Source organism: Cetorhinus maximus, chromosome 2 (genome assembly GCF_964194155.1).
Source record: "Cetorhinus maximus chromosome 2, sCetMax3.hap1.1, whole genome shotgun sequence".
NCBI lineage: Eukaryota > Metazoa > Chordata > Chondrichthyes > Lamniformes > Cetorhinidae > Cetorhinus > Cetorhinus maximus.
The window spans coordinates 64240885-64268005 of NC_135880.1; the positions used below are offsets into that span (position 1 = coordinate 64240885).

The 27121-nt window shown below is 41.9% G+C and overlaps 1 protein-coding gene across 1 annotated transcript in view; it reads right to left on the bottom strand.

Moving 5' to 3' along the window:
- Positions 1–3483: 3483 nt before the first annotated feature.
- The window catches only part of pcsk1 (proprotein convertase subtilisin/kexin type 1), a 131883-nt gene continuing 108245 nt past the window's right edge, over positions 3484–27121 (bottom strand). The window contains exons 11-14 of the mRNA XM_078565524.1: positions 14986–15143; positions 11587–11720; positions 9638–9799; positions 3484–4768 (exon numbers count right to left, since the gene is read on the bottom strand). Of these exons, the coding sequence (XP_078421650.1) occupies positions 4397–4768; positions 9638–9799; positions 11587–11720; positions 14986–15143 (826 nt within the window). The 3' untranslated portion in view covers positions 3484–4396. The remainder of the gene's footprint in view (positions 4769–9637; positions 9800–11586; positions 11721–14985; positions 15144–27121) is intronic.

Consider the following 27121-nt stretch of genomic DNA (forward strand, 5'->3'; position numbering starts at 1 on the left):
AATGAATTTTAAAAATCCCTATCACATCTAAGTTAAAGAAAACTACCCTCTGGAAAACACTGCAAATCCCAGCTAGTAAAAATACATTTGTATTATCGACATATGGTCTGTACAATTGTAAAGGTTCCAGTTCTCCAATGCATTTGTAAATCTAATGCCAGAAATGGGCCAACAAACAAAAAGGGGAACTGTTTTACTTGAACAAAGCAGTAACCATTGATTGCACCTGAATGATAACTGTGCCGCTTTGAATATAGCTTGAATATTCTATAAAGAACGTCAGAAGGCAGTAACAAGATGCACCATGTTAGGTTGATTGACCTTGTTTACATAAGACAGCTGTTCAGAAGTACTGATTCTTTGTTATAGTCTCCCTATTTTTTAAATTGCTATAAGCAATTCAATTGGATAAACAGAGAGCAAATAGGGAACAATGGGATGCACAGTTTATTCAACTAGTAAGGAAGATATAGCCTACAAGAAACCTTCACATAGCACTCCTTCACTGCCTCCATCACACTCTCTTGGGGCTGATGCCAGGAGGTACTTCTTCACATGAAAAGTCATGGAAATCTGGAACTCTCCCCAAAGATCTGTTGAGGCTAGGTCAATTGAAAATTTCAAAACTGAGATTGAGTTATTTTTGTTAGATAGGGGCATTAGGGGTTATGGAGTCAAAGCAGGTAAATTGAGTTAAGATAATTATCAAATTGGAAGGCAGAAGAGGCTTGATGGGTTGTTCTTGCGTTCTGTTCCTACCCTGCATACAAGTTTAGACTGAATTAGTTTTAAAATTAAATTGAAAAAGCTAATTCCAAATTTGCTGAAACTGTCATACATTGATCTATCCTTATCTATGGTATGTTGAGTAAGATATCAGAGTAATTATGAAGACATTGTTTCCTAACAAATGATCATTTATTCAAATTCAAATTCAACTACATATCTTTATGTGGTATTGACTATAAACTCCCAAAAGATGGAAACCGCCTATGTTTCCATGTGGAAGTCAACAAAAATTTTTTATTGCTGAAAATATAAATATTTTTTGTCAAAACCTTTTGTTTTGCACTCATCAGGACAATTTGCAAGAAAATACCAATGGTAGAGGAAACAACATATTTATACAAGTTTAATTGACATTGGTTAGCAAGTGGTTAAACAAAATAAGTGACAGCCATTCATTGGGTCAATCAGAGTCAAGCTGCCTGGTTGAAATTTCAAACAATATTTGGTAGTTAACTGTCAATAACCATCAACTGTTGCATTCTCCATGGCATGCCTCTGCCAATCAGACTCCACTTGCCAACCAATCAACACTTTCTTCTCATAAAGTATAAATATGTTGTTTCCTCTGACAGTGGTATTTTCTTGTGAATTGTCCTGATGAATGCAAGACCAAAAGCTTTGACAAAAAATGTCTTTATTTTTCAGCAATACTCATGTTCTGTATCACCAAATTATTTTTCATTTAATTTCTCAAGGTTCTTCAAGGTTTCTGTATAGCTTCATTAAGCGCAGCTAAACAGAATCATATTTTGTGATATTTGTATTGTAAATAATTTATGTTTTATAACACCATTATTCTTATTTTTTTAAAAAAAAGGACTTCCAGTGTTCTATCTGTGTATCACACGTTGATCTTGATTTTAACTCCCAAGCATCAACATAATGAAACCAACCGCCTGCCTGTCTGGTCAATAGCACTCAGGTTCTGCTGATGTTCATGACTGGGCTTCATAAAAATGCTGCTCAATGACTTTCCGGCTCTAACAGATGGGAAATCAGCTAGAAGCACTGCCCGGCCTTTAAGTTCAGCCAGCAGGAGGCCAGCTCTGTGGGCCCATGTGAATTGTCCCAGGGACAAATAAGGTAGTGTTCCAGAAGGGAAATCCCAGTCAGGGGAAGAGGAAATTCAAAGTTTCATGTGTGACCCCAGAGGAGCACTTCTTTTAATTAGCAGGCAAGGGGAATTACACTCAATTCATTGCTCTCTGTAACTCCCTAACTTTCAATCTTGTTCTTTCTCCCTCTTTTGACAACAAATAGGTAGACTTCCCTTTTTACATGAATCTATCTGATCTTGTGATCCATTTATAGTTGTATGCTTGTGAACATTGTTACAAGAAATTTATTTTGGCAAATATTTTCACATATCCACAAATATTGCTTTCACTGACCATAACCAGTCATGCTGTAGAATATACTAGCAACCAAGCCAGAATGGGAGCTCCTATTTCTATTTTTAAATTACATTTGCCTTCTGTAGGAAGGAAGTGCCCTGGGACATGGACTAAATAACCTTACTTGTCCATGTTGCTAAGTAAAATAGCCCAACAGCATCTGTTCTGCTCACCTGCTGCCCTTTTAATTAAATTAACTGTTGCACTTGGAATTTTCATTCAACATTTTATGTCATAACTATTTCAAATAACTGTAAGCACCAGCCAGAACATTCCGCCACTTTCTTTCTCAGCTTGCTAAAGTATTAAGCATGTTGCATGTCTTATGCAATATGCTGCTTTAATTTCATAATGGAAAAAGGGACTTTGATCACTGAGAGGAAAACTCCTGAATCTAATAATAAACTCCTAGAAATCCAGCAAAGATTAAAAACAGGGAGATTCCTGGACTGATAAAGACTGATAGGTGCAATAATATTCGAGTGGTTTGGTTGGGTTTTCTTTTCTTTATTTCTTATTGAAGTTAACCTTGTTAAAAATCTTCTTCTAGAAAACGAATGAAATCACTCCTCAATCAGTGGTTTGATTATTTCATCTCCTATCTCATAAACTGGCCAAATGTGGCATTCAAGATACTTAATAAAACAATATAAACAGAATTATGTGCTCATTAACGTAATGGTCCTTGGTGCTGAAATTTGAAACACTTTTCCACTTTTGGTGTCCAGGGTCAGTATCAAACATTCGCAGACCAAGTAGTGTAGCAGTGGAAATAGAGTCTAGCTCTTTGTGCTTTGGTCCAGAATGACTGAACCTCAACTCCAAACATCCCTCGCCACCTACTGCTGTAGTAAAGCATTTCAATTGCCATTGCATCTTTTGACTGCTTTAGGTTAGATTGCTTGGATAATTTCAGTTACCGTGACATGATATGGAAATTGATGCTAGTTGCTCAAACTCAATAAGTGGGGTTGACCAATTCATTTTGTGTAGGACCTTTGAAGGGAAAAGAGGAGAAAGAAAACTCTTATCCCATCGATTTGGGTTGAATTTGACCCCAAGTTCAAAAAGTGTAAGGATAATGTGCCAATTTATTAAGCTACCCATTCCCTAATAAATTTTAGCTTTAATAATCAGAACACTTGTTATATAAATAGAAATCCACACATTGACAGGTAAAAATGATTTTTATCTAATGTGCAAATGACTTGAAACTCAAATAATAACTCCATTACTTCTGAGTTACAGAATTATTTATGAATATTAAAAAAGTCACTTCTTAATTATCGACGCGCTGTAATATTGCACACACACCATTTTTATTTTTAAAAGTGAATAAGACTGCTGGCTCCATTTTGTTTCTTTGGTGAATTATTCCTTAGTTTCCACACACTCCCAAATGTAGTTTGTGGCCTAAATCAGATGGAATGATAAGGGTCAGTCGAGCTGTGAATTTTTCTTCAATTTAGCCTCTGGGTTCAGTGAATGGGAGGATTTTGCCTACATTGAGATTGATTACTTCATGATCATCACTTTTTGTTGAGTGAATAGCTGAATATAAATGCAATCCAATAGCAATAGTAGATGAGAACAACAAATTACTCTGGGACTTTGACTTGCCAACCAAATAGCCATAGATCCATGTTGTAAACAACAAAAATCATGGCTGTGGCAAATTAAACTTGCTTTTGTGATAAAATATTTTGTGTAAGATTGTGTTCGATTGTCAAGCTTTCCACATCATCAAACAACTAATCATTGCAATTTTGTGAAACTAGTGCTAAATTATCTGTCCATTCATTAGCAAAATAAATCCTTCATTAACAAAAAATCTATGATACTGTAAAATATTAATGATTTGTTTATAAACAATTAACTGATGATATCTCAATGATAGGTTGGATTCTGCTAGATTATATTTTACTGGTATCATACTTCAAATCTCTGTATGCGGTCTTTGTATTTGTGTTCAGGTCCACAGCCTGCAGGTTAGAATTATGAAGCAAAGTCTACTATACATAATCACATGGTACTTGATGGATATTGTGAAAATTATAGACCAACTATAAATAAATAATGAAAATATAGTTAAAATGCTTTGTCAAGGTTGTTTCTTGTCAAATTCATTTACTTCTTTACACAGAATCACAGAGATACCAAGACAAAACAACTAAATACTCCAGTTAACACAAAACTTGCCCACATCCTAACAATTATTGGCTCTCTGCCAACATCTCTAATAAAGCTTGAAGCAATCGATCATCTCTATGCTTATAAGGTTTGGTGTCATAAAGCTGGTCACTGTATTCCCTGTATTCGCTGTCCTCCAAGTCTTCCAACTTGGACTGTTTGTTTAATTTTCCTGTGGCTTGATAGAAATTCTGAATAGGTACTTTCATATCCTCATGGGGTCTACTGTTATGGAATAAGTGCAGAGCACTATTATCTTGAGGTTTTTGGTCAAATATTTTTTGAGCAGGATGCAAAGCTACTTTTTCTTCCATGTCTTCCATGTTCACATCTTCTTTGCTAGTGTTTGCCTTTGTGTATGGATTTGTAGGCTCAACATTCCTGAAAATGTCATCCTGCAACAGCAAAATGGTCAATGTAAAATAATTCATCAAGTTTCCTTTAATTAATTTGTGTAACAGTAGACAGAAACATTTGTTTAATACACCAAAATAAACTTGCATGAATATATTCTTCAAATAGTTTTATGGGATCTTTAACATCTCCTGAACTGGTGAGTAGACCCTCCATTTAGCACCCCTTCATATTGCACAAGAGTGCCAACCTAAGTAATATCTTGTAGTCCTGGTCTGGAACTTAAGCACATTCAATTCAGAGGTAGAACTTCTAATTGAGCTAAACTAGCTACTATTCATGCAAGAAATAATTTTATATATCATGGGCTTTACATATGAAATTTATTGATATGAACTCCAGGTGGAGTTGTATCACAAACTAAAGAAAATTCATAAAATAATCCTGAAGGATTATAATAAAAATCTATTGTAAATCTATTGTATTCAATCACAATATTGTAGTTATAAATTACTATATGATTATGCATTGTACAAGATCCTGACTGGATGGGCAACAATCGTTAATTCTTAGTGAAGGCATCAGGGTCAAATGATTAATCATAAGGTGCACTTACACCACGTGCATTGCCATAGCTTTGAGACTTTGGGTGGAATCTTGTTGATGCATCGGGGATCTTGCCTGCTGGCTGGAGAGCTGGCAAGAGACCTCTACTGCTTCTTTTCAGGAAGGCCCGCCAAACCACAAGCCAATCAGCAAGTGGCAAGGCCAGTGACAAGCCTTCGCCTGAAATCAAGACCCCGGGGCAGAATTCTCATCTATCAAGATCTGCCAGCCAATCAGAGGCTGGCAGCTCCTGTCCTCAACAGCAATACTGAGGAGGCTGTGGCTGCGGCTGGAAGGTCAGACACCAGAATCATGGAGCGACCCAGGTCACAGGTAAGTGATGGGGTGGAGGGTGATGGGTGGGGAGCCCCCTGGCACTGAGTGCCTTTGATCAAAAGACTTCACCCCCACCCGGAGGTGACAAGCTGGCCTCACCATTTTAGTTGCTGTGCATGCCGCCTGTCGATAGGCCCACCCACCACTGGGTTAATACCAGCAGTGGTGGGATGAGGCCCTTAAGTGGTCATGAATTGGCCACTTAAGGGCCTCACTGGATGGCTCATTGGGAATGTTGACCATGGGCCTTCCCGACCATAATTTAATTCTGGCAGAGGCAGGCAGTGAGGTTCCGGTACGCCACCATTGCTCCTAATTACATGCTCTTCCTGCTTCCAAGCTCACCAGCAGTGAGAGCAGAAGATTCCATCCTATGGCTCTAGAGAATACACAAATGTTCAGGCACATGGCATGCGGAAAGTTTTAATACTGGTGCCTATTTGTCTGTGCTTTATTAGTTTACAATTTCAGTAATTTGTGTGGCATAGGTTCTTCTGGCCAGCATGTTTTAAATTCTTAGATAGCTAGGACTTCATTGTATCATTATGATCTTAACACTGATTGTTAAAAATGGTTAGATTTAATGTAATATTAGAATCTCAATGGTAACTCCCATTCCACTCTGCACACTCCTGCTGAACCTGGGCCTGGTTACTGGTTCAACTGGTTTTTTAGCTTCAGCTTATTCCAGGCCACAGGTGACATATGCATATGATCATTCATAGACCATATTAATGGCTTGCAGTAGAACCTGGCCTCCATTCATCTGAGGACCACCTTGTCTTTGAACTAAGTCTCTGCTCGCTGAGAGCGTGTTGGTAGCGCATGTGGATTTTTCAGGACTGTCCCATAATTATGCTTCTATCCCATACCAGGCCATAACTGGATGCGTGTTGACCCAGTTATCTTCCCTCTCTCCAGGCTTTGTACCTGTGCAGTCCGATGATTCCTACTCCAACTCGCCCCATTCTTCTCCCTTCCCTCCTTGCTCCCCAACCTCCACACTCACACTGTCCCCACATCCCTGCTCCCACGATCTCACCTACTCCACATCCCTGCTTCCACAGTCTTGCCTGCCTCACACCCCCCCTCTCACGTTCTCACCTACCCCACATCCCTGCTCCCACAATCTCAGCTACCCCACTTCCCCGCTCCCACAATCTCACCTACCCCGCATCCCTGCTCCCACAATCTCAACTACCCCACATCCCCGCTCCCACAATCTCACCTACCCCGCATCCCCGCTCCCACGATCTCACCTACCCCGCATCCCCGTTCCAACAATCTCACCTACCCCACATCCCCGCTCCCATGGTCTTGCCTGCCCCACACCTCCTCTCTCACGGTCTCACCTGCCCCACCACCCTCTCCCATGGTCTCACCAGCAGCCCCCCCCACAACGGCACTCCCAAGGCGAAATGTCCCTTTTATTTTCATCCAGAGTTAGTTACCATTTCGGAGACCAAAATGGAGAAGGCTCATTTAGGAAGGCACCAAACGCATTAAGAGACTTAATTGGGAACATGCACGCTACTACATTAAAAAGTATCACAAACAGACCACTTCCACTCGGCAAAATGAAGTTTAGGACCGGGAATGTCAGGACCGTCATGGCCAACTCCAACAGTGACAGACTTGAACGCTGTACTGCCATCATAGTTCAGGAGCTCAGTTGCCTCAACAGTGCCTTTTTTTAATTCATTTACCGGATGTGGGCATCACTGGCTAGGCCAGCATTTGTTGCCCAACTCTAATTGCCCTTGAGAAGGCGGTGGTGAGCTGCCTTCTTGAACTGCTGCAGTCCATGTGGTGTAGCTACACCCACAGTGCTGTTAGGAAGGGGGGTTCCAGGATCTTGACCCAGCAACAGTGAAGGAACGGTGATATATTTCCAAGTCAGGGTGGTGAGAACTACCAGGTGGTGGGGTTCCCATTTATCCGCTGCCCTTGTCCTCCTGGATGGTAGTATTTGAGAGTTTGGAAGGTGCTGTCGAAGGAGCCTTGGTGAATTTCTGCAGTGTATCTTGTAGATGGTACACACTGCTGCTATTGTGTGTCGGTGCTGGAGGGGGTGAATGTTTGTGGATGTGGTGCCAATCAAGTGGGCTGCTTTGTCCTGGATATTGTCAAGCTTCTTGAGTGTTGTGGGAGCTGCACTCATCCAGGCAAGTAGGGAATATTCCATCACACTCCTGACTTGGGCCTTGTAGATGGTGGACAGGCTTTGGGGAGTCAGGAGGTGAGTTACTTGTTGCAAAATTCCTAGCCTCTGACCTGCTTTTGTAGCCATAGTATTTATTTATATGGCTAGTCCAGTTCAGTTTCTGATCAATGGTAACCCCCAGAATGTTGACAGTGGGAGATTCTGAGATGGTAATGCCATTGAATGTCAAGGAGCGATGGTTGGATTCTCTCTTGTTGGAGGTGGTCATTGCTGGGCACTTGTGTGGCATGAATGTTATTTGTCACCTGTCAGCCCAAGCCTGGACATTGTCCAGGTCTTGCTGCATATGGACATAGACTGCTTCAGTACCTGAGGAGTCGTGAATGGTGCTGAACATTGTGCAATCCTCAGCTAACATCCCCGCTTCTCACCTTATAATGGAGGGAAGGACATTGATGAAGCAGCTGAAGATAGTTGGGCTGAGGACACTACCCTGAGGAACTCCTGCTGTGATGTCCTAGAATGATTGACCTCCAACAACCACAACCACCTTCCTTTGTGCTAGGTATGACTCCAACCAGCGGAGAGTTTTCCCCCTGATTCCCATTGACTCCAGTTTTGCTAGGGCTCCTTGATGCCATACTCTGTCAAATGCGGCCTTGATATCAAGGCCAGTCACTCTCACCTCATCTTGGGAGTTCAGCTCTTTTGTCCATGTTTGAACCCAGGCTGTAATGAGGTCAGGAGCTAAGTGGCCCTGGCAGAACCTAAAATGAGTGTCAGTGAGCAGGTTATTGCTAAGAAAGTGCCACTTGATAGCACTGTTGATGAACTCTTTCATCACTTTACTGATGATTGAGAGTAGACTGGTGGGGCAGTAATTGGGTGGGTTGGATTTGTCCTGCTTTTTGTGTACAGGACATAACTGGGGAATTTTCCACATAATAGCCAGTTAGATGCCAGTATTTCAGCTATACTGGAACAGCTTGGGTAGCGGCGTGGCACCTTGCCACCCTTAGTGAGCATTTGTATGCTGACATCAGACTCCTGGAGAAATTTCTCTACTCAGAACTCAGTTGCAGCAGGACACTCCCAGGTGGAAATGCTTTATAGATTTCCTCAAAGCATCCCTGAAGTGGTTAAACTGACCCACTGACTCATCGGAGACCAAAATGGAGAAGGCTCATTTAGGAAGGCACCAAACGCATTAAGAGACTTAATTGGGAACATGCAGCAGCAACATTGAGGGGCTGGAGGGAGCGCACAAACCTCCAAACAACTGTCTACCCAACCCTTCAAGCACCACATGCCTCACATGTGGCAGAGCCTGCAGATTGCACATTGGTCTTATCAGCCATTTCAGAACCCATCAAATTGGAGTGGAAGCAAGTCACCCTTGATCCCAAGGGACCACCTAAGAGAAGAGAGGGATATTGCTATGTATAGTTAGAAAAGCAAACAAACTGCCCCTCAGAAATGCTGGTAGTTTGAGTGCTCAGTGATCTACAGCGATACTAAAATATTTCATAGAAACATGGAATTTTACAGCACAGAGGGAGGCCATTCAGTACATCATGCTTGTCCTGGCTGTTTGAAAGAGCTATCTCAGTTGTCTCAGCTCCCACCCACACATTCTTTATTCATAACATTTCAGCATAGTTGCAGCTGTCATGATTTTGATATATCACATTTACGTGTCAGAAGTTATCTTACACAAAACGTGCCCTGCAATTGTGTTTATTTCAATATGGTTAAAAAGCACGTCATTAAAATGCTGCTCTCATTCTCAGTAAAAGCTATTTACCTCAATAAATTCTTCCATTGTTTCCACACCTCTTCTGTCATTCTGAACAGCATTGTAAGGAGTGTACACCCTAGGCTTCTGCATGTGCTCGGGTTTGATGGAGGTACCGTGTAAAATCAGTTTCCAGTCGATGATTTCTCCTTTGTTTTCTATTCTTCCAGACTTGGGAGATAAATATGGAGATTTTGTTTAAAGAAAAATTTCATTTTAAATGTGCTAATAAAAAAACTCTCACATCCATCAATTCATGAAATGTAAAATTCTATATCTCAATATCAGGATATCATTGATAGCCCTGTAGTTTGAAGGATAAAGGTCCTGTTCAATCAAACAAGTTTGTTTCCTGTCGTAGTTCAGATCAGTATCATATTTAAATAAGCGATGTGAAATTTCGCTTGAAATTGATTGCTGTTTCCTAGTCATACCCCCACCCTCCTCCCTCCCCACCCTTGCAGAAATTTACAAGACATACTTAACCATAAAACATACACACAATGCAACAAAGCTCATTTTTTATCCTTGGGATTAGTGTCCTTCTGATTACCCTTCTGTAAACCATGACACATTTTACTATGTTAAAGACACAATATAAGTACAAGCTGTTACTGTTCCTTCTCAGCAAGATGTTTGAAAACCTTGGAACACTTGTCCTAGTCACAAGAACATCTTCAACCATTGCAAAGTAGCACTCAGCAAATTGACGGTAGAGTTTACGACAATGGGCCTGACTGAACTGTTTCACTCAGTCTCAGCCAGGCATTTGTTGGAAATATCCTGCACAGGACTGGCACCTCCCCACAGAGAGGAGGGAAAATTATCTGAGCTATTACCAGGTTGCTCCCATGTCTTCTGTTTAAACTAATTGAAATCAACTGAAGGGCAGGGCAACAGAGCCACAGACAAAGGGTCGAAGGCATGTTGCTGACAATTTGTTTATGGAACATTGCACTCGTAAAATGTTAAATAAACAAGAATGACAAAGAAAATGGGGTTTCGATAATATGTTATTTTATGAATAACTGATTCAGCTCCCATTTGACATTGTAAATAAAGTATAGTGCACTCATTTTATTGGGGATGATTTCCATGGGTGTTCTTTCACTCATTTGCTGTAACTTCAAACAAAGAGCTGCGAGAACCCCAAGAGAATTGATCAAGGTCTATTAGGGGTGGACAATAAATGTTGGCCTCGCCAGTGTTGCTCACAAAAACTATTCAATAAATAAATAAATAGGGCAAGTTTGGTGCAAGGGAACATATTTGAGATAATGTCACAACTTTTGTTAATGAAACAAGACAATTTTATAGACATTACATTATCACTTATGGTAGGGTTACACGTTTGCCCTTTAAAGTGTAATTTTCTGATTTTGCTGCCCTAGTTGGGAACCTCACATGCTGGAAGTACATGCTGAAAATTCAGGTGCCACTGATTCTCTGACCATTCAAAAAATCATGTGTAGGGTGTTCCAAATTGTTTCCAATATGCACTCCCGGAGCAAGGTTCCTTTTTCAGATTGTGAAATGGTGAAATTTTGGATTGCCCCATTGATATCGGTTATTTAGTGTGATATATTTAATTTTAGGTTTTCATGCCATTCCATAGAGTATTTACAGGAGGATACTATACCCCTCTGGAACACCATTCCTATAGGGTTATCAAAAATAATTTGCTGTTGATTACTGGGAAATTTCCAATGCATTTATCATTTAAAGTATCAATACATAAAAGATCTAAAATGATCTTATATTGCCTATCCCTTATTGATTACACAAGCAAAACAATAGTGACCTAATGATGTATCTTCAATGATGGGTCAAGTGCTTGTGCTTTTTTGAATACTTCCTCACCTCTATTCCCTCTGACTTCACAAGGCTATTATCAAAATATATGGAGCTGTTCAGTGTTCTAAAAGAAACTAATCACAGCAGCAAATGACCCTACTTACCACATCAGTAATGCTCAGAAGCCACGTGCCCACTGGATCCTCTCCCCAGGTATGCACTGACATAAAGGCCCAGTTCTTAAAACCATTGGGTGAGGAATCTCTTTCACGCTCTGCCAAGAGCACAGTGTTGGTTCCTGTATTCAATAAAACAAACAAAGTGGTTTTACAGACTCACTAGGCTCAGTTTTCAGGCCTTGCCGAGTGGGAACGGAGGTGGGCAGGTTGCGAAAATTACTAGAGTGGCCAGTGTGCTGGTTTCCCGACCCAATCCCCCAGCAAAGCCATTTTGATCAATGTGGATTCAGGGCTCAGCAAGGCCACCTGCCCACAAGGTCCGTCCCTCCACCACTCCCAGGTGGGCAGGCTATTAGGCTCATTAGGAACCTTGTTATTTGTATCTTTTTTTTATATGTAAAAGGGAATGTTTGGGTTTTGGAAATGCAATGCTGTACTGACTAACTGGCTTGTCATAGTCATGTGACTCTGCCATGAGACATTCTGCCTTTGGGGGCAGAAATCTTAGGTCAGTTGAATAAAGGCTCTCACTGAGTACACACTGAAGAAGCACAGCTGTCCTCATATATGAAATATGGTGTGCAGAAGTGAAGAAAAAAATAGATTTTTGAACACTGAAAAAGGTGCAGAGAAGACACTGGGAACCCAAGAACACAGAAAGGTTCGAATCTGCAAAAAAAACTGCTGGAAAGAACAAAGGAAAATAGACACAGGCTGCAAGTGAGACAGCTCAGAAAGGTACACAGAAAAGTACAAATCTGCAGAAAAGCTAATGAAAAGGACAAAAGAAAAGTACACACAGGCTGCAAGTAACATTCAGCCAAAAAGACAATGGTGCAAGAGGACTGGACGACAGTGAATGTAATTCCTATCTTCAAGAAAGAAGATTAAAATACTCAAGAGATTATAGACCAGTTAGATTCATGCCAGTGGTAGAAAGTATACTAGAATCTTTGCAGAAAGATTAGATGACAGCCAATCTAAAGGTGAAGAATGTAATAAAAAAGTCATCTTGGCTTTCTAAAAGCAAGGTCATTTTTAACCAATCCGATTGAATTTTTTAAGAAGTAGCAGAAAGAGTAGAGAAGGGCAATGCAATAAATGTGGTCTACATGGACTTTCTGAAGGCCTTTGATTCTGTCTCACAGAAGAGACCGATGACAAAAGCCAAGGTGTGTGAGTCATGGGGCCAGGTGTTATCCTGGATACAAAAAGAGCCACAAAACAGTAACAGATGAGGAAACCTTTGTTAATCAGTGAGTTGTAATGACCTGGAATGCACTGCCTGAAAGGCTGGTGAATGTCCATTCTACAATAACTGTCAACAGGGAATTGGAAACAGAACAATTAACAGCCAGCCAGCGTGAAGCTCGTGCTGAAATGCTCAGCATTGCTGGGGTGGGGGCGGCAGGAGGGCGGGTGCTGACGTAAGCGCAGGTGTGGGCGAGCCCTGAATGAAAGCTCCCTGAAAGCAGAGAGCTGCCTCAGGGAGCTGAAGACTTTAAAATCGATAAACAAAGTTTTTGAAATCAGGAAAAAAATGTCCAAACATCACAGTCAGTCACCTAAACATATACATGATAAAAAAGTTGTCCACAGATTTTAATTTTAAAAATTTCATAACAGAAACCTCATCCCGCCCTGGGATGAAGTTTCATGAAAAATGCAAAGTCTGCCTGGCTGATTCACCCGTCCGCCATGATGGGCCATGAAAAATCGGAGACAATTACAACTTTAATGACCTTAATGGGCCTCTTAATTGTCGGCGGGCGCATTTCTGACTTTTGCACGCGCCTGCTGGCTGAAATATCGTGCGAGCGCAGGATGATGTCGGGACGCTCACCCGACGTCATCCCACGCAATTTCACGTCCTATCGGGTCGGGCACATGCCTGCATGCTGACCTAAAAATTCTGCCCGATGTTTCAGTTTCTACCTTGCTTTTATGTATATGCCCCAATCTTGATTTCACTTTCTGTAAAATGATTAAAAAGTGAATTATAATCCATTATTTTTACTTCCTGGTCTGCTGACTATGAGAATTCTTCAATTTGACTGGTTCATCAGCCTACTTGAAGATGTACTGCTGCTGGACACCACCAATCTACTATCCATGGTGCCATATTCATAGTCACATTGCAATAGGGAAAATCAATGCTCAAGGGCCCAATAAACCTTTATGGGCAACTTTTCTTGAGGTCAGCAGTGAGTGCCATCCTTTCGCTGCTGAATGCAAAATCAGGTCGTTATCTTCATTTCCTGCAAAACCATGTGAGGTAATGGTGTGTATTTAATGAATTGCTTCATTTATAACCAATTGGGCTTAGGGAAAATAGGATTTTCAGACAAAAGAACTGTGTCAGTTGGTTATTTTGGCTTGCCAAATTGGAAACTTTTCCAGGAATATTAGAAGAAGGGAGAAGGTGAATTCAGAAAGTGAGTGATGTAGTGGACTTAATTATGTATGCACTAATGAATTCTTGTAATAAACACAATTTAAGCAGAAAGTACTTAAACATGAGCATTGTTAACATATGACATTGCCTGCCACCCAGTGCAATGAACTTGCACTTAGTTGAAGCATTCAAAGTAGAATTGGATCCGACAGCAATTACCAAGACAAGAGGGAAATGAAAATGGTCTGTCAGAACCCCAAAAAGGGACTTAAATGACAAGGTGAACCAGGTTGGCTAAATAACTTCAACTTGTTCCTCCTTTCCCTTGTTATTTTAGTTTTTAAATGCCGTTCACCCATAACATTTTCCAGTTGTGAAGAAGGGTCTAATTTTCAAAATGACCGGCTGACTATCTTCAATGTTTTCAACTAAAATTATATCTTGGTTCGCAACAAGGGACGGATTTTCACTTTTGGAATGGGCAGTAAGCGATCAGCGGCTTGTTTTGCTTCCTGCCTGGTTACCAAATTCACTGAAGTCAGTGGAAAGGAAAGCGGGCTTATCAACTGAACCAATTTACTAGTGAAAATTAGCCCCTATCAACCTGGCAAAAATCAAGCTGTGTGTGAGCAATAAACAATATTACTGTACAATGTAAAGTATGTTCATAATGCTAACACTCAAATTCCAGCAAATGAAAACACACTGGAATTGAACACTGCATCAACATGTTAATAAAATGTGGAATAACAAATGGTGAGAGATACAATACTCAACTGTCGGTGAGCACTGATTCTCCAGAAGAGATCCCACACTTACATCAAATCCATTCCCACTAATCAACATTTTGAAATAAATGTAAATGAGAGATGTCAGTTGAGAACACTCAGTTCACAACCAGATACAGAGAAAAATATTGAACCGCTACACTAGTTCTTAATATAAGTTTCAGTAGTGCATATCCTGTGCAGAGTGCAGAGCTGACTTACCTGCAGGAGATGTGAGAGTGATGTGAAGGTCTCCTCTCCGAGTATATTCAATGGTTGCCTCCAGTTGAACATGCTCCAGAGCTTTAATATTATTGTCCTGCCCTTCACAAGCTTTGGTAGGGATTTCAATTGTAATCTCTCCACCAGCTTTCAAAGCCCTGCAAAAATGTATTAAATGATTTACATAAGACAATTATCAACAGATGTGATCCATGATTCACATTGTATGCCCATTGTTTATTTGTTCTGAAGCATTTTCTAAAACTGAACTCAGAAGAGAGTTGCCGAGACAACTTAATACCTGATGTAAGTTAAGGAATAAATAAACATGGGGCAGGATTTTACATCCCGCGGGTGGGCGCACGCTTGATCCGATTGGGCGGACCGTTTAGCGGCCGCTCCCGGGCCCACCCGCCACGGTCACACGACGACTGGAAAATCCTGCCCATGGTTTCATCATCATGCCATTTCCCCTTGCTCAGGCCATATTTCATCCTTTCAGCAGCTGAATCAAGACAACTATTATTTAACCTTTTGAAGTCCTGGCAAGAAGTTAAAGGATAATGAGATCTATTTGTTAGATATTTGTGGCACAAAGAGTCGCACATTTTTATTTCCAAAAGATTTCAAGCAATTTGTATAATTAAAACAGTGAATTTACTGCACAGAAATCTATTTCATAGTTCTAAGCAGTGAAAATACTCAAGACTCCTGCATTTTAATAGGCTTATTGGGCCACTATTATTAGTTCACATGCTAACCTGGAGTTCCATTTAGTTGCACTGTTTTTGTCCTGAAATTGGCCAAAGGAGCACAAAAGATTGAAAGGTTTTAAGTGCAAATTATGTCCAGTCCAAATCAAAATTCTGAAACCTTTGATGCTAATTTAAAAACCATTAGGAGAGAAACTGGCCATGCTAACAAAACAAAACAGGTCAAAACAGGTATTGAATGACTCAGCATTGCGAGTTTCTGTTAATTATGTTCATTTGTGAGCTTTCGAGGAGTCTCTTAAAAGCAAGCTTCTTTTTTAGGTGCAAGAACAGCATTAAGCGCATTTTAAAAGCTTTTAACAATTTTTTAAAAGAAGATACTAAGAAATTGCCCACTGTACACCAATTATCTAGTAAATGGTTCTGTATTGTTCTTTAAAGTCATTTTCAGTTGGTTAATATCAGATTGCTCACAAGACGGTGTACAAGACAATCTGATTAAAACACCTGTTGAGCAGAAACTTGATTAAAAGTAGCATAATTCTTTTGCAATTTTCACTGAATCACTGATTGTGCTTAAAGCAGAACCATTTGGTCGCTGTCTAAATTATTACTTCCTAAAACCTAAAAGAGACCCAGGTTTTTATGGCAGATTTATTAAACCAAATAGAGGAGCATTTTTTTTTCTCCTTGTGAAGATTGGGAAAAATTTCCTGTAATTGATCATGAAACATTTTGGATCACCTGGACAAGACGATTTGAGAAAAGTATGTGGTGAGGTTTGCATGCCCATAAAGGAGAATTTTCTGCCCAATGATTTAAGTGTACAACAATGCCAACATCTTATATTTATGTAGGGCCTTTAATGTAATGAAATGTCCTAAAGGCCTTCACAGGAGCATTATAAAACAAAGTATGACACCATGTCACATAAAGAGATATCAATTTAGAAGACCAAAAGCTCAGTCAAAGAGCGAGGTTTTAAGAGTGTCTTAAAGGGGGTGGAGAGCTGTAGGGAGGGAATTACAGAATTTGGGCCTGGGCAACTGAAGGCACGGTCACAAATGGTGGAGTGATTATAATTGGGAATGTATAAGAGGCCAGAATTAGAGGAGTGCAGATATCTTGCAGGGTTATGAAACATAGGGGCTAATGGAAATCACAGAGGCAGGGGATGGCAAGGCCATGGAGTGCTTTGAAAACAAGAAGGAGAGTTTTAAAGTCGAGATGTTGCCGTACCAGATGTTAATGTAGGTCAGCAAGGACAGGGGTGATTGGGAAAAGGACTTGTTACGAGTTAAGACACTGACAGCAGAGTTTTGGAATACCTCAAGATTATGGAGGGTAGAATTTGGGAGATCAACTAGGAGTGCATTGGAATAGTCAACTCTAGAGGTAACTGAAGCACGAATGAGGGTTTCAGCAGCAGATGAGCTGAGACGAAGGTTTGGAGTGTTTGGAAAATTAGCTAGCTTCTATTATTGACACTCAGTTCCATCCATGCACTACCTTCAAGAAATCCAGTACACCCAGGTGTAATAACAGGATGCTCCCTATTTCCCTTAACTTATAACAGATTATATTTAGTGACTTTTTTCCTGTCCTAGGAGCGGTCAATGCAACCAGTTATATTGGTACAAAAACAAAAAGTGCTGGAAAAACTCAGCAGGTCTGACAGCATCTGTGGAGAGAAAGATAGAGTTAACGTTTGCAATCCACATGACTCTTCTTCAGAACTAAAGAGAAGGGAAAATGTGATGAAATTTATACTGTTTAAGGATGGAGCAGGTGAAGCTGGATAGAAGGCCAGCGATAGGTGGAGGCAAAGGAGGGATTGATAAAGATGTCATGAACAAAAGAACAAAGGGGTGTTAATGGTAGTGGTACTGGCTAAAGGAGGTGCTGATGGTGGCATTAAGGTCAGAAAGCAGAATGTGGTAATAGCAGGACAGGGGTAAGCACTCTGCAAAGATCAACATGAATAAGATAAACAATCTCTCCTTTGCCTCCACCTATCACTGGCCTTCTAGCCAGCTTCATCTGTCCCACCCACCTTAAACAGCATATATTTCACCGTATTTTTACTTCTCTCTAGTACTGAAGAAGAGTCATACGGACTCGAACCGTTAACTCTGTCTTTCTCTCCACAGATGCTGTCAGATGCTGAGTTTTTCCCGCACTTTTTGTTTTTATTTCAGATGTCCAGCATCCGCAGTATTTTGCAGTTATTTTGGTAAGTGATCTGTGGTCAATTCCATCAATTTCTAGTCATGGTTATAAAAATAACCATTGGGTTATGCATTCACTAAAATGTCAGGCAGAGGAACTTATACCAAGACATTGACACGTTTGTTATTGATAATGCACAGCCTTGGCTTTTGACAGCTTGAATTTCTATGTTTCATCTGAAGCCAAGTATAAAGTCAAAAGCCAAAAATTCTAAATGCTCAACTTGCATAAAATACATTCCAGAAATAAAGTGACATATGGATGTGGAATCTATGCTCCCAGTAATGGTGAAATGAAAATCGTTCCCTTAAATGAAGTGAATTCTTTTAAATTATAGCAGCCAGCCAGTTATATTCTTCCGACTAGGCACTTTACAGCCTTCCGGGCTAAATATTGAATTCAACAACTTTAGATCTTAAACTCCCTCCCCCATCCCCACTCCCTTTCCGTTTCTTCCCCCTCCCTTTTGTTTTTTCCAATAATTTATATAGATTTTTCTTTTCCCACCTATTTCCATTATTTTTAAATCTATAACTGTAATACCCTGTCAGACTTTCCACCTCACCCCCACTAGAGCTGTACCTTGAGTGTCCTGCCATCCATTCTTAATTAGCACATTTTCTTAGATAATATCACCACCTTCAACACCTCTTTGTTCCTTTTGTCTGTGACATCTTTTGATTATCTGCTCCTATCACTGCTTGCTTGTCCCTACAACCACCCCCCCCAACTTCCCTCCCCCCACCACCCCCCACCCCCACCACCTTAAACCAGCTTATATTTCACCCCTCTCCTAACTTTACTCAGTTCTGCTGAAGGGTCATGAGGACTCGAAACGTCAACTCTTTTCTTCTCCGCCGATGCTGCCAGACCTGCTGAGTTTTTCCAGGTAATTCTGTTTTTGTTTTATATTATTTCCCCGTTCCCTAACTATTTATCTTATTCAATCAGAACATAACTAATTACTGAGAAAAAGGGCTGAATTCTTTTTCAGGGCTTGAGAATTGGATATGAAGGCTAGTATCAGGTCCCAACCCCACACAGCATTCTTTAGATACGTCCACTGGGATTTTAAAAGCCTCAGCCAATTAAAGACAAGGGAGCAGGGCTTGCTGTCCAATAAGGAGGGCCTCCCATTAGCCCTCCAGCGCTCAGAGATCAGCAGCCCCGTCAGCCAAAGTGAAAGTTGCCGCTCTAAGGATGCAGACAATGAGAGACAAGGGCTGGTAAGTTAATTTTACTTTTTAAATAGACACAGCTGCCATGCAATAGAAACATAGAAACATAGAAATATAGGAATTTAGAAGCAAGAGTAGGTCGTTCGGCCCTTCGAGCCTGCTCTGCCATTCAATAAGATCATGGCTGATGCTCTATCTCAACATCGCTCCCCACACCCCTTGATGCCTTTAAGAGTCTAGACATCTATCTTTTCCTTCTTAAATATGTTCAGAGACTTGCCTCCACAGCCTTCTGTGGTAGAGAATTCCACAGGTTCACCACTCTCTGAGTGAAGAGGTTTCTCCTCATCTCAGTCCTAAATGGTCTGCCCCATATCCTGAGGTTGTGACCCCTTATTTTAGACCCCCCAGCCAGAGGAAATATCATTCCTGCATCCAGTCTGTCCAACCCTGTCAGAAATGTATACATTTCAATGAGTTCCCTCTCATTCTTCTAAACTCCAGTGAATACAGGCCTAGTCAGCCCGATGTCTCCTCAGACGTCAATCCTGCCATCCCAGGAATCAGTGGGTGAATCTTCGCTGCACTCCCTCTATGGCAAGTACATCTTTTCTTAGGTAAGGAGACTAAAACTGCACACAATACTCCAGGTGTGGTTTCACCAAGGCCCTGTACAACTGCAGTAAGACATCCTTGCTCAAGTACTCAAGTCCTCTTGCAATGAAGGCCAACATACCATTTGCCTTCTTAACTGCTTGCTGCACTTGTATGCTTGCTTTAAGTGATTGGTGTACTAGGACACCCAGGTCCCTTTGTACATTAACATTTCCCAATCTATCACTATTTGAATAATACTCTGCTGTTCTGTTTTTCCTACTGTAGTGTATATATATATACACATTATATGGCATCAGCCATGTATTTGTCCACTCACTCAACTTGTCTAAATCGCCTTGAAGCCTCTTAACATCCTCCTCACCACTCACATTCACACCTAGTTTTGTGTTGTCAGCAAGCTTGGAAATATTACATTTGGTTCCCTCATCCAAATCATTGATATGCATTGTGAATAGCCCAAGTACTGATTCCAGCAGTACCCCATTAGTCATTGCCTGCCATTCCGAAAAATACCCATTTATTCCTACTCTGTTTGCTGTCTGCTAACCAGTTCTCAATCAATGCAAATAAATGATGCCCAATCCCACGTCCTTTAATTTTGCACACTAACCTCTTTCGTGGGACTTAATCAAAATCTTTCTGAAAATCCAAATACACTACATTCACTGGTTCTCCCTTATCTATTCTGCTAGTTACATCCTCACAAAACTCCATTAGGTTTGTCAAACATGATTTCCCTTTCATAAATCCATGTTGACCTTGTCTAATCCCATTTATATTTTCTAAGTGTCCTGTTATCACATCCTTTATAATAGACTCTAGCATTTGCCCTACCACTGATCTTAGGCTAACTGGTCTGTAATTCTCTGTTTCTTCCCTCCCTCCTTTTTTAAATAGTGGGGTTACATTTGCCACCCTCCAATCTGCTGGGGCTGTTCCAGAATCTATAAAATTTTGGAAGATGACAACCAATGCATCCACTATTTCCATGGTCACTTCCTTTGGTACCCTGGGATGTAGATTATCAGGCTCTGGGGATTTATCGGCTTTCGGTCCCATTAATTTCTCCAGCACTGTTTATTTTAGTAATATTAATTTCCTTCAATTTGTCCTTCTCACTAGACCCTCAATTCTCTAGCATTTCTAGGAAGTTATTTATGTCTTCCTCCATGAAGACAGAACTAAAGTAGTTGTTTAATTGCCATTTCCTTGTTCTCTATTATAAACTCTCCTGTTTCGGAATGTAAGGAACCTACATTTGTCTTCACCAATCTTTTTCTTCCTACATACTTACAGAAACTTTTACAATCCTCTTTTATGTTCCTTGCAAGTTTACTTTCATACTTTATTTTTCCCCTCTTAATCAATCTCTCGTTCCTCCTTTGCTGAATTCTAAACTGCTCCTAATCCTCAGGCTTGCTACTTTTTCTAGCAACTTTATATGACTCCTCTTTGGATCTAATACTATCCTTAATTTCTTTTGTTAGCCATGGTTGCACCACTTTTCCTGCTGTGTTTTTGCACCAGAAAGGAATATATAACTGTTGCAATGCATACATTGGTTCTTTAAATATTAGCCATTGCATGTTCACCATCATGCCCTTTAATGTTGTTACCCAATCTAACCTGGAAGGGCAAATCCTCCAGACAATGGCCATCAGCTGTAGCTGTGACCAGACTGTCATTATAGGTACGGGCATAGTCCTTCATGGGTATAAGTGTGATCCTGCCTTTCCACTCTGAGCCCAACATGCTGACCTAGACCAACTGTCCACTTTAGTAATGGTTGGCTGAGCTCCAAAAATGGATGATAGACTCAATTCAACAGGAAATGTTGACATAACTTAAAGGGGAGGACTTGCTTGATTCGCTGATTTATGAGATTATAATAAGTTATTATTTCTTTGAAATTATTTTTTAATGCTTGTGTGTTTATTTAGAAATTTTTTTAAAGTGTTAAGCGGATTAAATTTATGTCTTTGATACTATAAATGGCTGTGTTTCAATGCCATCCTTATGAGGTTGTAAGATGAGCAGTTTTCAAAGCATGTTTGCTGATTTTGTCAGTTTCAAGAGCATTTCAAAGACTTGCCAGACTTGCCAATGGCTTATTGGTTCTGTACAAGTGGATACTGGAAGATAACATCTGGAAGATACATGGGGACATGGAAGGGGCATGCGGGGTGCATGGAAGGGGCACAGGAGTAGGAGGGGGCATGAGGAATTAGAAGGGACATTGGCAAGACCTTTTAAACTTACCTGCCAAAAGCTTCTCAAATTCTCAACAGGCTTCTCCCAAAGTTGACAAACTGACTCACCTGGCGGGGTTCCCACAGCATTCCAAATCCCTCCCATTACAAAAACATAGCATGGTGGTTGAAGTTCAAATTTTCCTTAGGCCTTCATAGTTCCAACCCCAACATCACAGGATGTGCATGAGGGGTCACAACCCGACTGACTAAAGAGGTAGTAGATGCATTGGTGTTAATTTTCTAAAATTCCCTAAATTCTGGAAAGGTTCCATCGGATTGGAAAGTAGCAAATATAACCCCTCTATTCAAGAAGGGAGGGAGACAGAAAACAGGAAAATATATGCTATACAGAATCGATCACTAAGGAGGTTATGACTGGGCACTTAGAGAAACTCAAGGTAATCGGGAAGCATCAGCATGGTCTTGTGAAAGGGAACTCATGTTTAACCAATTTACTGGAGCTCTTTGAAGGGGTAACATGTACTGTGGATAAAGGGGAGCCTGTAGATGTGCTATACTTGGATTTTCAGAAGGCACTTGATAAGGTGCCACATCAAAGGTTATTGCAGAACATAAAAGCTCATGGTGTAAGAGTAATGTATTAGCATGGATAAAAAATTGGCTGGCTGGCAGAAAACAGAGACTATGCATAAATGAGTCTTTTTCTGATCTGCAGGATATGATGAGAGGAGTTCTGCAGGGGTCTGTACTGGGGCTTCAACTTTTTACAATTTATATCAATGACTTAGATGAGGGGAGTGAAGGTATGATAGCTAAATTTGCAGATGACACAAAAATAGGTAGGAAAGTATGCTGTGAAGAGGACATAAGGAGGTTGCAGGTGGATATAGATAGTTTGAGTTAGTGGGCAAAAATATAGCAGATGGAGTATAATGTGGGGAAATGTGAAGCTCTGGCAGGAAGAATAAAAAAGCAGAGTATTGCTTAAACAGAGAACAGCTGCAGAATTCCAAGGTGCAGAGCGATGTAGGTCTTCCAGTGCATGAGCCACAAAAAGTTAGCATGCAGGTACAGCAAGTAATTAAGAAGGCAAATGGAATGCTATCCTTTCTTACAAGAGGAATTGAACATAAGAGTAAGGATGTTATGCTTCAGTTATACAGGGCATTGGTGAGACCACATCTTGAATATTGTGTGCAGTTTTGGTCTCCTTATTTATGGAAGGATGTTAATGCATTGGAGGCAGTTCAGAGCAGGTTCACTAGATTGATACCTGGAAAGTTTAGACAGACTGGGCTTGTTTCTACCGGAGTTTAGAAGAGTGAAGGGTGACTTAAGCGAAGTGTATAAGATCCTGAACAGCATTGACAAGGTGGACGTGGAAAGGATGGTTCTAATTGTAGGTGAGTTCAGAACTAGAGGGCATTGTTTTAAAATTAGTGATTGCCCTTTTAGGACAGAGATGAGGAAATTTTTTTCTCTCAGAGAGTTGTGTGACCTTGGAACTCTCTGCCTCAGAAAGTGGTGAAGATGAAGTAATTGAATATTTTTAAGCTGGAGGGAGATAGATTCTTGGTTTTCGGGAGTAGATAGGGATGTGGAACTTGAAACACAAACAGATCAGCCACGATCTTATTGAATGGTGGAGAAGGCTTGAGGGGCTGAATGGCCTACTTCTGCTCCTATTTCGTATGTCTATGTGTTGGAGATAATGGTGTGGATCAGGAATGGAGAGGTAAATTTGCAATTGCAGCCCCGCAGTCCTCATTTTACCCATCCCCGACTCAATTCCTGGCTGGAGCAGGAGGGGAAAATCCGATCTATGTTGTCAAATGTTATTTGATAGTGCTCCTGTGAAACACCTAGGGCTGATTTACTAAAGTAAGGATGCTATATAAATGAAATTCTTGTTATTGATAGAAGTTTCCTGTTCATCCTCATTTTGCAGGTAAGGGGCATGGCAGTGTTACAAATTGGGCCTTCCTGCCAATAGATTCACAGGAAATTAGAAAACACTATCAGGTCTTCCAATCGGAAGATGTGCTGTGAGGTAGTTTATTTGCGTTTATTGTTGGGGCTTTGAAGGAGTTTTTGTTTCTCATTATCTCTGGTGAGTTTTATGACTGTGCCAGTTGAAAGTTAGTCTGCTGCATTCAAGTCCCTTCAATGTCAAGAATCTGGATTCAATTCTACAAAAGACTGAAAGAGGGGGGTGTGGTGGGTGGGGTAGGGACAGTTCTCCTACATCCATTGCCTGGGAGGAACTTCAAATAAAAAGAGGAGAGAAAGGCTTGGCAAGGGGTGACCAAGGTCTTCAACATGGGATTAAGGGTGTCTTGCTGCAATTGTATAGAACCTTGTTGAGACCGCACCTGGAGTATTGTGTACAGTTCTGGTCTTGTTATCTAAGAAAGGATATATTTGCCATAGAGGGAGTGCAACAGTGGTTCACCAGACTAATCCCTGGGATGAGGGATTGTTTTATGAGGAGAGATTGAGGAAACTGGGCCTGTATTCTCTAGAGTTTCAAAGAATGAGAGGTGATCTCATTGAAACTTACAAAATTCTTACAGGACGTGGCAGGGTAGATGTTGATAGGATGTTTCCCCTGTTGAGCCTAGAACCAAGGGGCATTGGGAGGAATCGTCCGCTCCCATTGTCAGTGGGCATCATGGCGGGTGGGGGTACAATATAGTGGGAAGGCCGAAAATCAGTTTCACATCATTGTGAAACCAGTTCACCATTGTCCGCTCTGCCCATCAATGGCAGGCCACCCTTCCTGCTGTCTGTCAGGAATGTAATTTCGATGCATTTGCATATCATCTTGCCTGCCCACTGGAATCACCCCCCCATGTTGAATTTACCTCCCACATCAGCGTGACTTCAGAACAACGTGATTCACAACAGCATTTAAAAGGCATGCACCTGTCGAGCTAAATTTCAAGGGGAACTCGGAAGTTGTGCAGCGCTCATGAGGGTCACTCTTTCAACTTCAAGGAAAAGGCACCGTGCATTCAGGCGAGGGCACAGGCAAGTCGCTTTTTCCCGCTGGCTGTGACAGTGCGGTGCCAGCGCAAGGGCTGCCCTGTGGTTGGGGTGAAGGGGGGCTTGCAAGGCAGCAGGGTCTGATGGTGGTGCACAAGCACATGCCGGGGTGGTGGGGGGGAGGGAAGCGGCCACGCAACCTTATATAAAGTGACCATTCCTCTGCAGCTGAGACAGATCAGACATGGCCACATTGACATGTGTGGAGTCATGTCTCTAGCTTATCTGTCCACTCAAGCAACATGGAGGCACCAATTGCTCCTGAACCTTTCATCCCTCGGGTGCAGGCTGCACATAAATGAGCATTTTAGGGGGCTGCAGAACAACTTGACGACTGGGCAAGTTTTACAATCTACTTGTGAAAGCTGCCCATGGAGCCCTGGTGGAGGCACTCACAGCCCCTTGTAATGTCTTCATTAAGTTTTGGACCAGTCTGCCCTATGGTTCAAGCTAACAGCGCAGTGCGGGTGAGGAGAATACCTGCACCTGAGCTGAGAGCACACATGTCATCCGGTGGGAGAAGCTGTTGCCAATTGATCAGGTGGAGTGGGGCAGAGGTGGTTGGGGTTTTGAGCAGCCATGCAGCACACTAAACTCTGGCCATCCAAGTGGTTGCCAGCTCTCCGGGGTGTGTGATGGGGCCTTGAGACGGAGCCAGAGCCGCACATGTAACCATGAGAGGTCCCTAGGAGACCAATGCAAACCCACGCATTGCTCTCTTTCATCCTGCAGGAGGATTACATCAGGAGCTTGGAGCCTGGTGATCTAGCTGTATGCCTCATGGCTTACAGGGAGCGAAGGAGAAGAGAGTGATGGAGGCATCTGGCTGGGCAGAGGGAGGAGCAGCATCCTCCAGAAGAATGGGCGGCTGGGGCTCCTGCGCATGCTGCTGAAGAGCCACTGCGAGCTGTTGTGGGTCAGCATCTAGCTAGATCCAGGGTCTACAGATGGCGTCTTTCATTCCTGCAGATGACCGAGAACCAGTGTAGCCGAAGGTGGCCGGTGGCTAGTGAACTGGTTGGTCACATCTGCCACTTGCTGCAGGATTTAAGGCCCTGGACTGATACACCTGCCTTTATCCTGTGCAGGAACCAAGCTTTCACTTCAGACTGACACCAACACTGCTCAACATAACCAAGTAATCATAGACAGGGTGACATTATTAATATTATTAACATTTATTAACAATAGTCAACATTATGTACATGTGATTAATGTCCATGCCCACGCGGTGAAACTACAGCGGGATTTTCCGTGCCTGCCGGAGTCGGCCATGTTTGATGGCGTGGCTGGATAATATGGCGCGATCGGTTTCACGATGGCATGAAACCAGTTTGCAATCGTCCGCTCAGCCTGCCAATGACGGGCCGTGTTTCCCACCACCGGACATCGGGTACCTCACTGTAATACATCAGCACACCAATATAAAGCTAACCAGCTGCACTCATCCCCCCACCCCCACCCTCCCACCCTGCTGGATCGTCCGCCCACATCAGCAGCAAAACACACCGATGTGTTTCACAACAGCACATACACCTGGCAGGCTGCACTTCACTCGGGACTTCAAGGTTTGTTTACCTACCTTGCTTCAGTCAGCACTCACAGTCATCAGCGCCAGGTTTCACAGACAGCACCACATCACTTTTAGGACGGCTCATGGCAGGTCTCTACCTACCAGATCAGCCACATGTGGGTGGCTTTTCAATGGCTGCAGGGCAAGGGCTTACTTGGGGAAGGAGGGTATCCCAGGGTGTGTGAGTGGGCACATGTTGATCTGTGCAAGTGGCCTTAAGATGGTGAGGGCTGAGGAGGCAGTCTCCAGAGGAGATGAGGCCAGATGGAGATGTGAAGGTGTGTGAGGGAGTGAGTGGTGATGGCCCTTGAGCTGGCAGTGAGTGAGTGAATGTGCGATGGGCTTGGTGTGTGAGTTTAGAGTGATGAGATGGTTGCCTTACCCTGGCTGCACAGATGAGATTCTTCATCCTCTATCTACATTGGATGGCCAACCTCTTCTGTGCAGCATTGTCACTGACCACCATTGCCACTGCCTGCCATGCTGGATTGGTGATGCCGCTGCCCGTCCTGTGGCCAGAACGGGGGTAGAGGACATCATGGCGGGCCTCCATGGCGTCTAAATGGC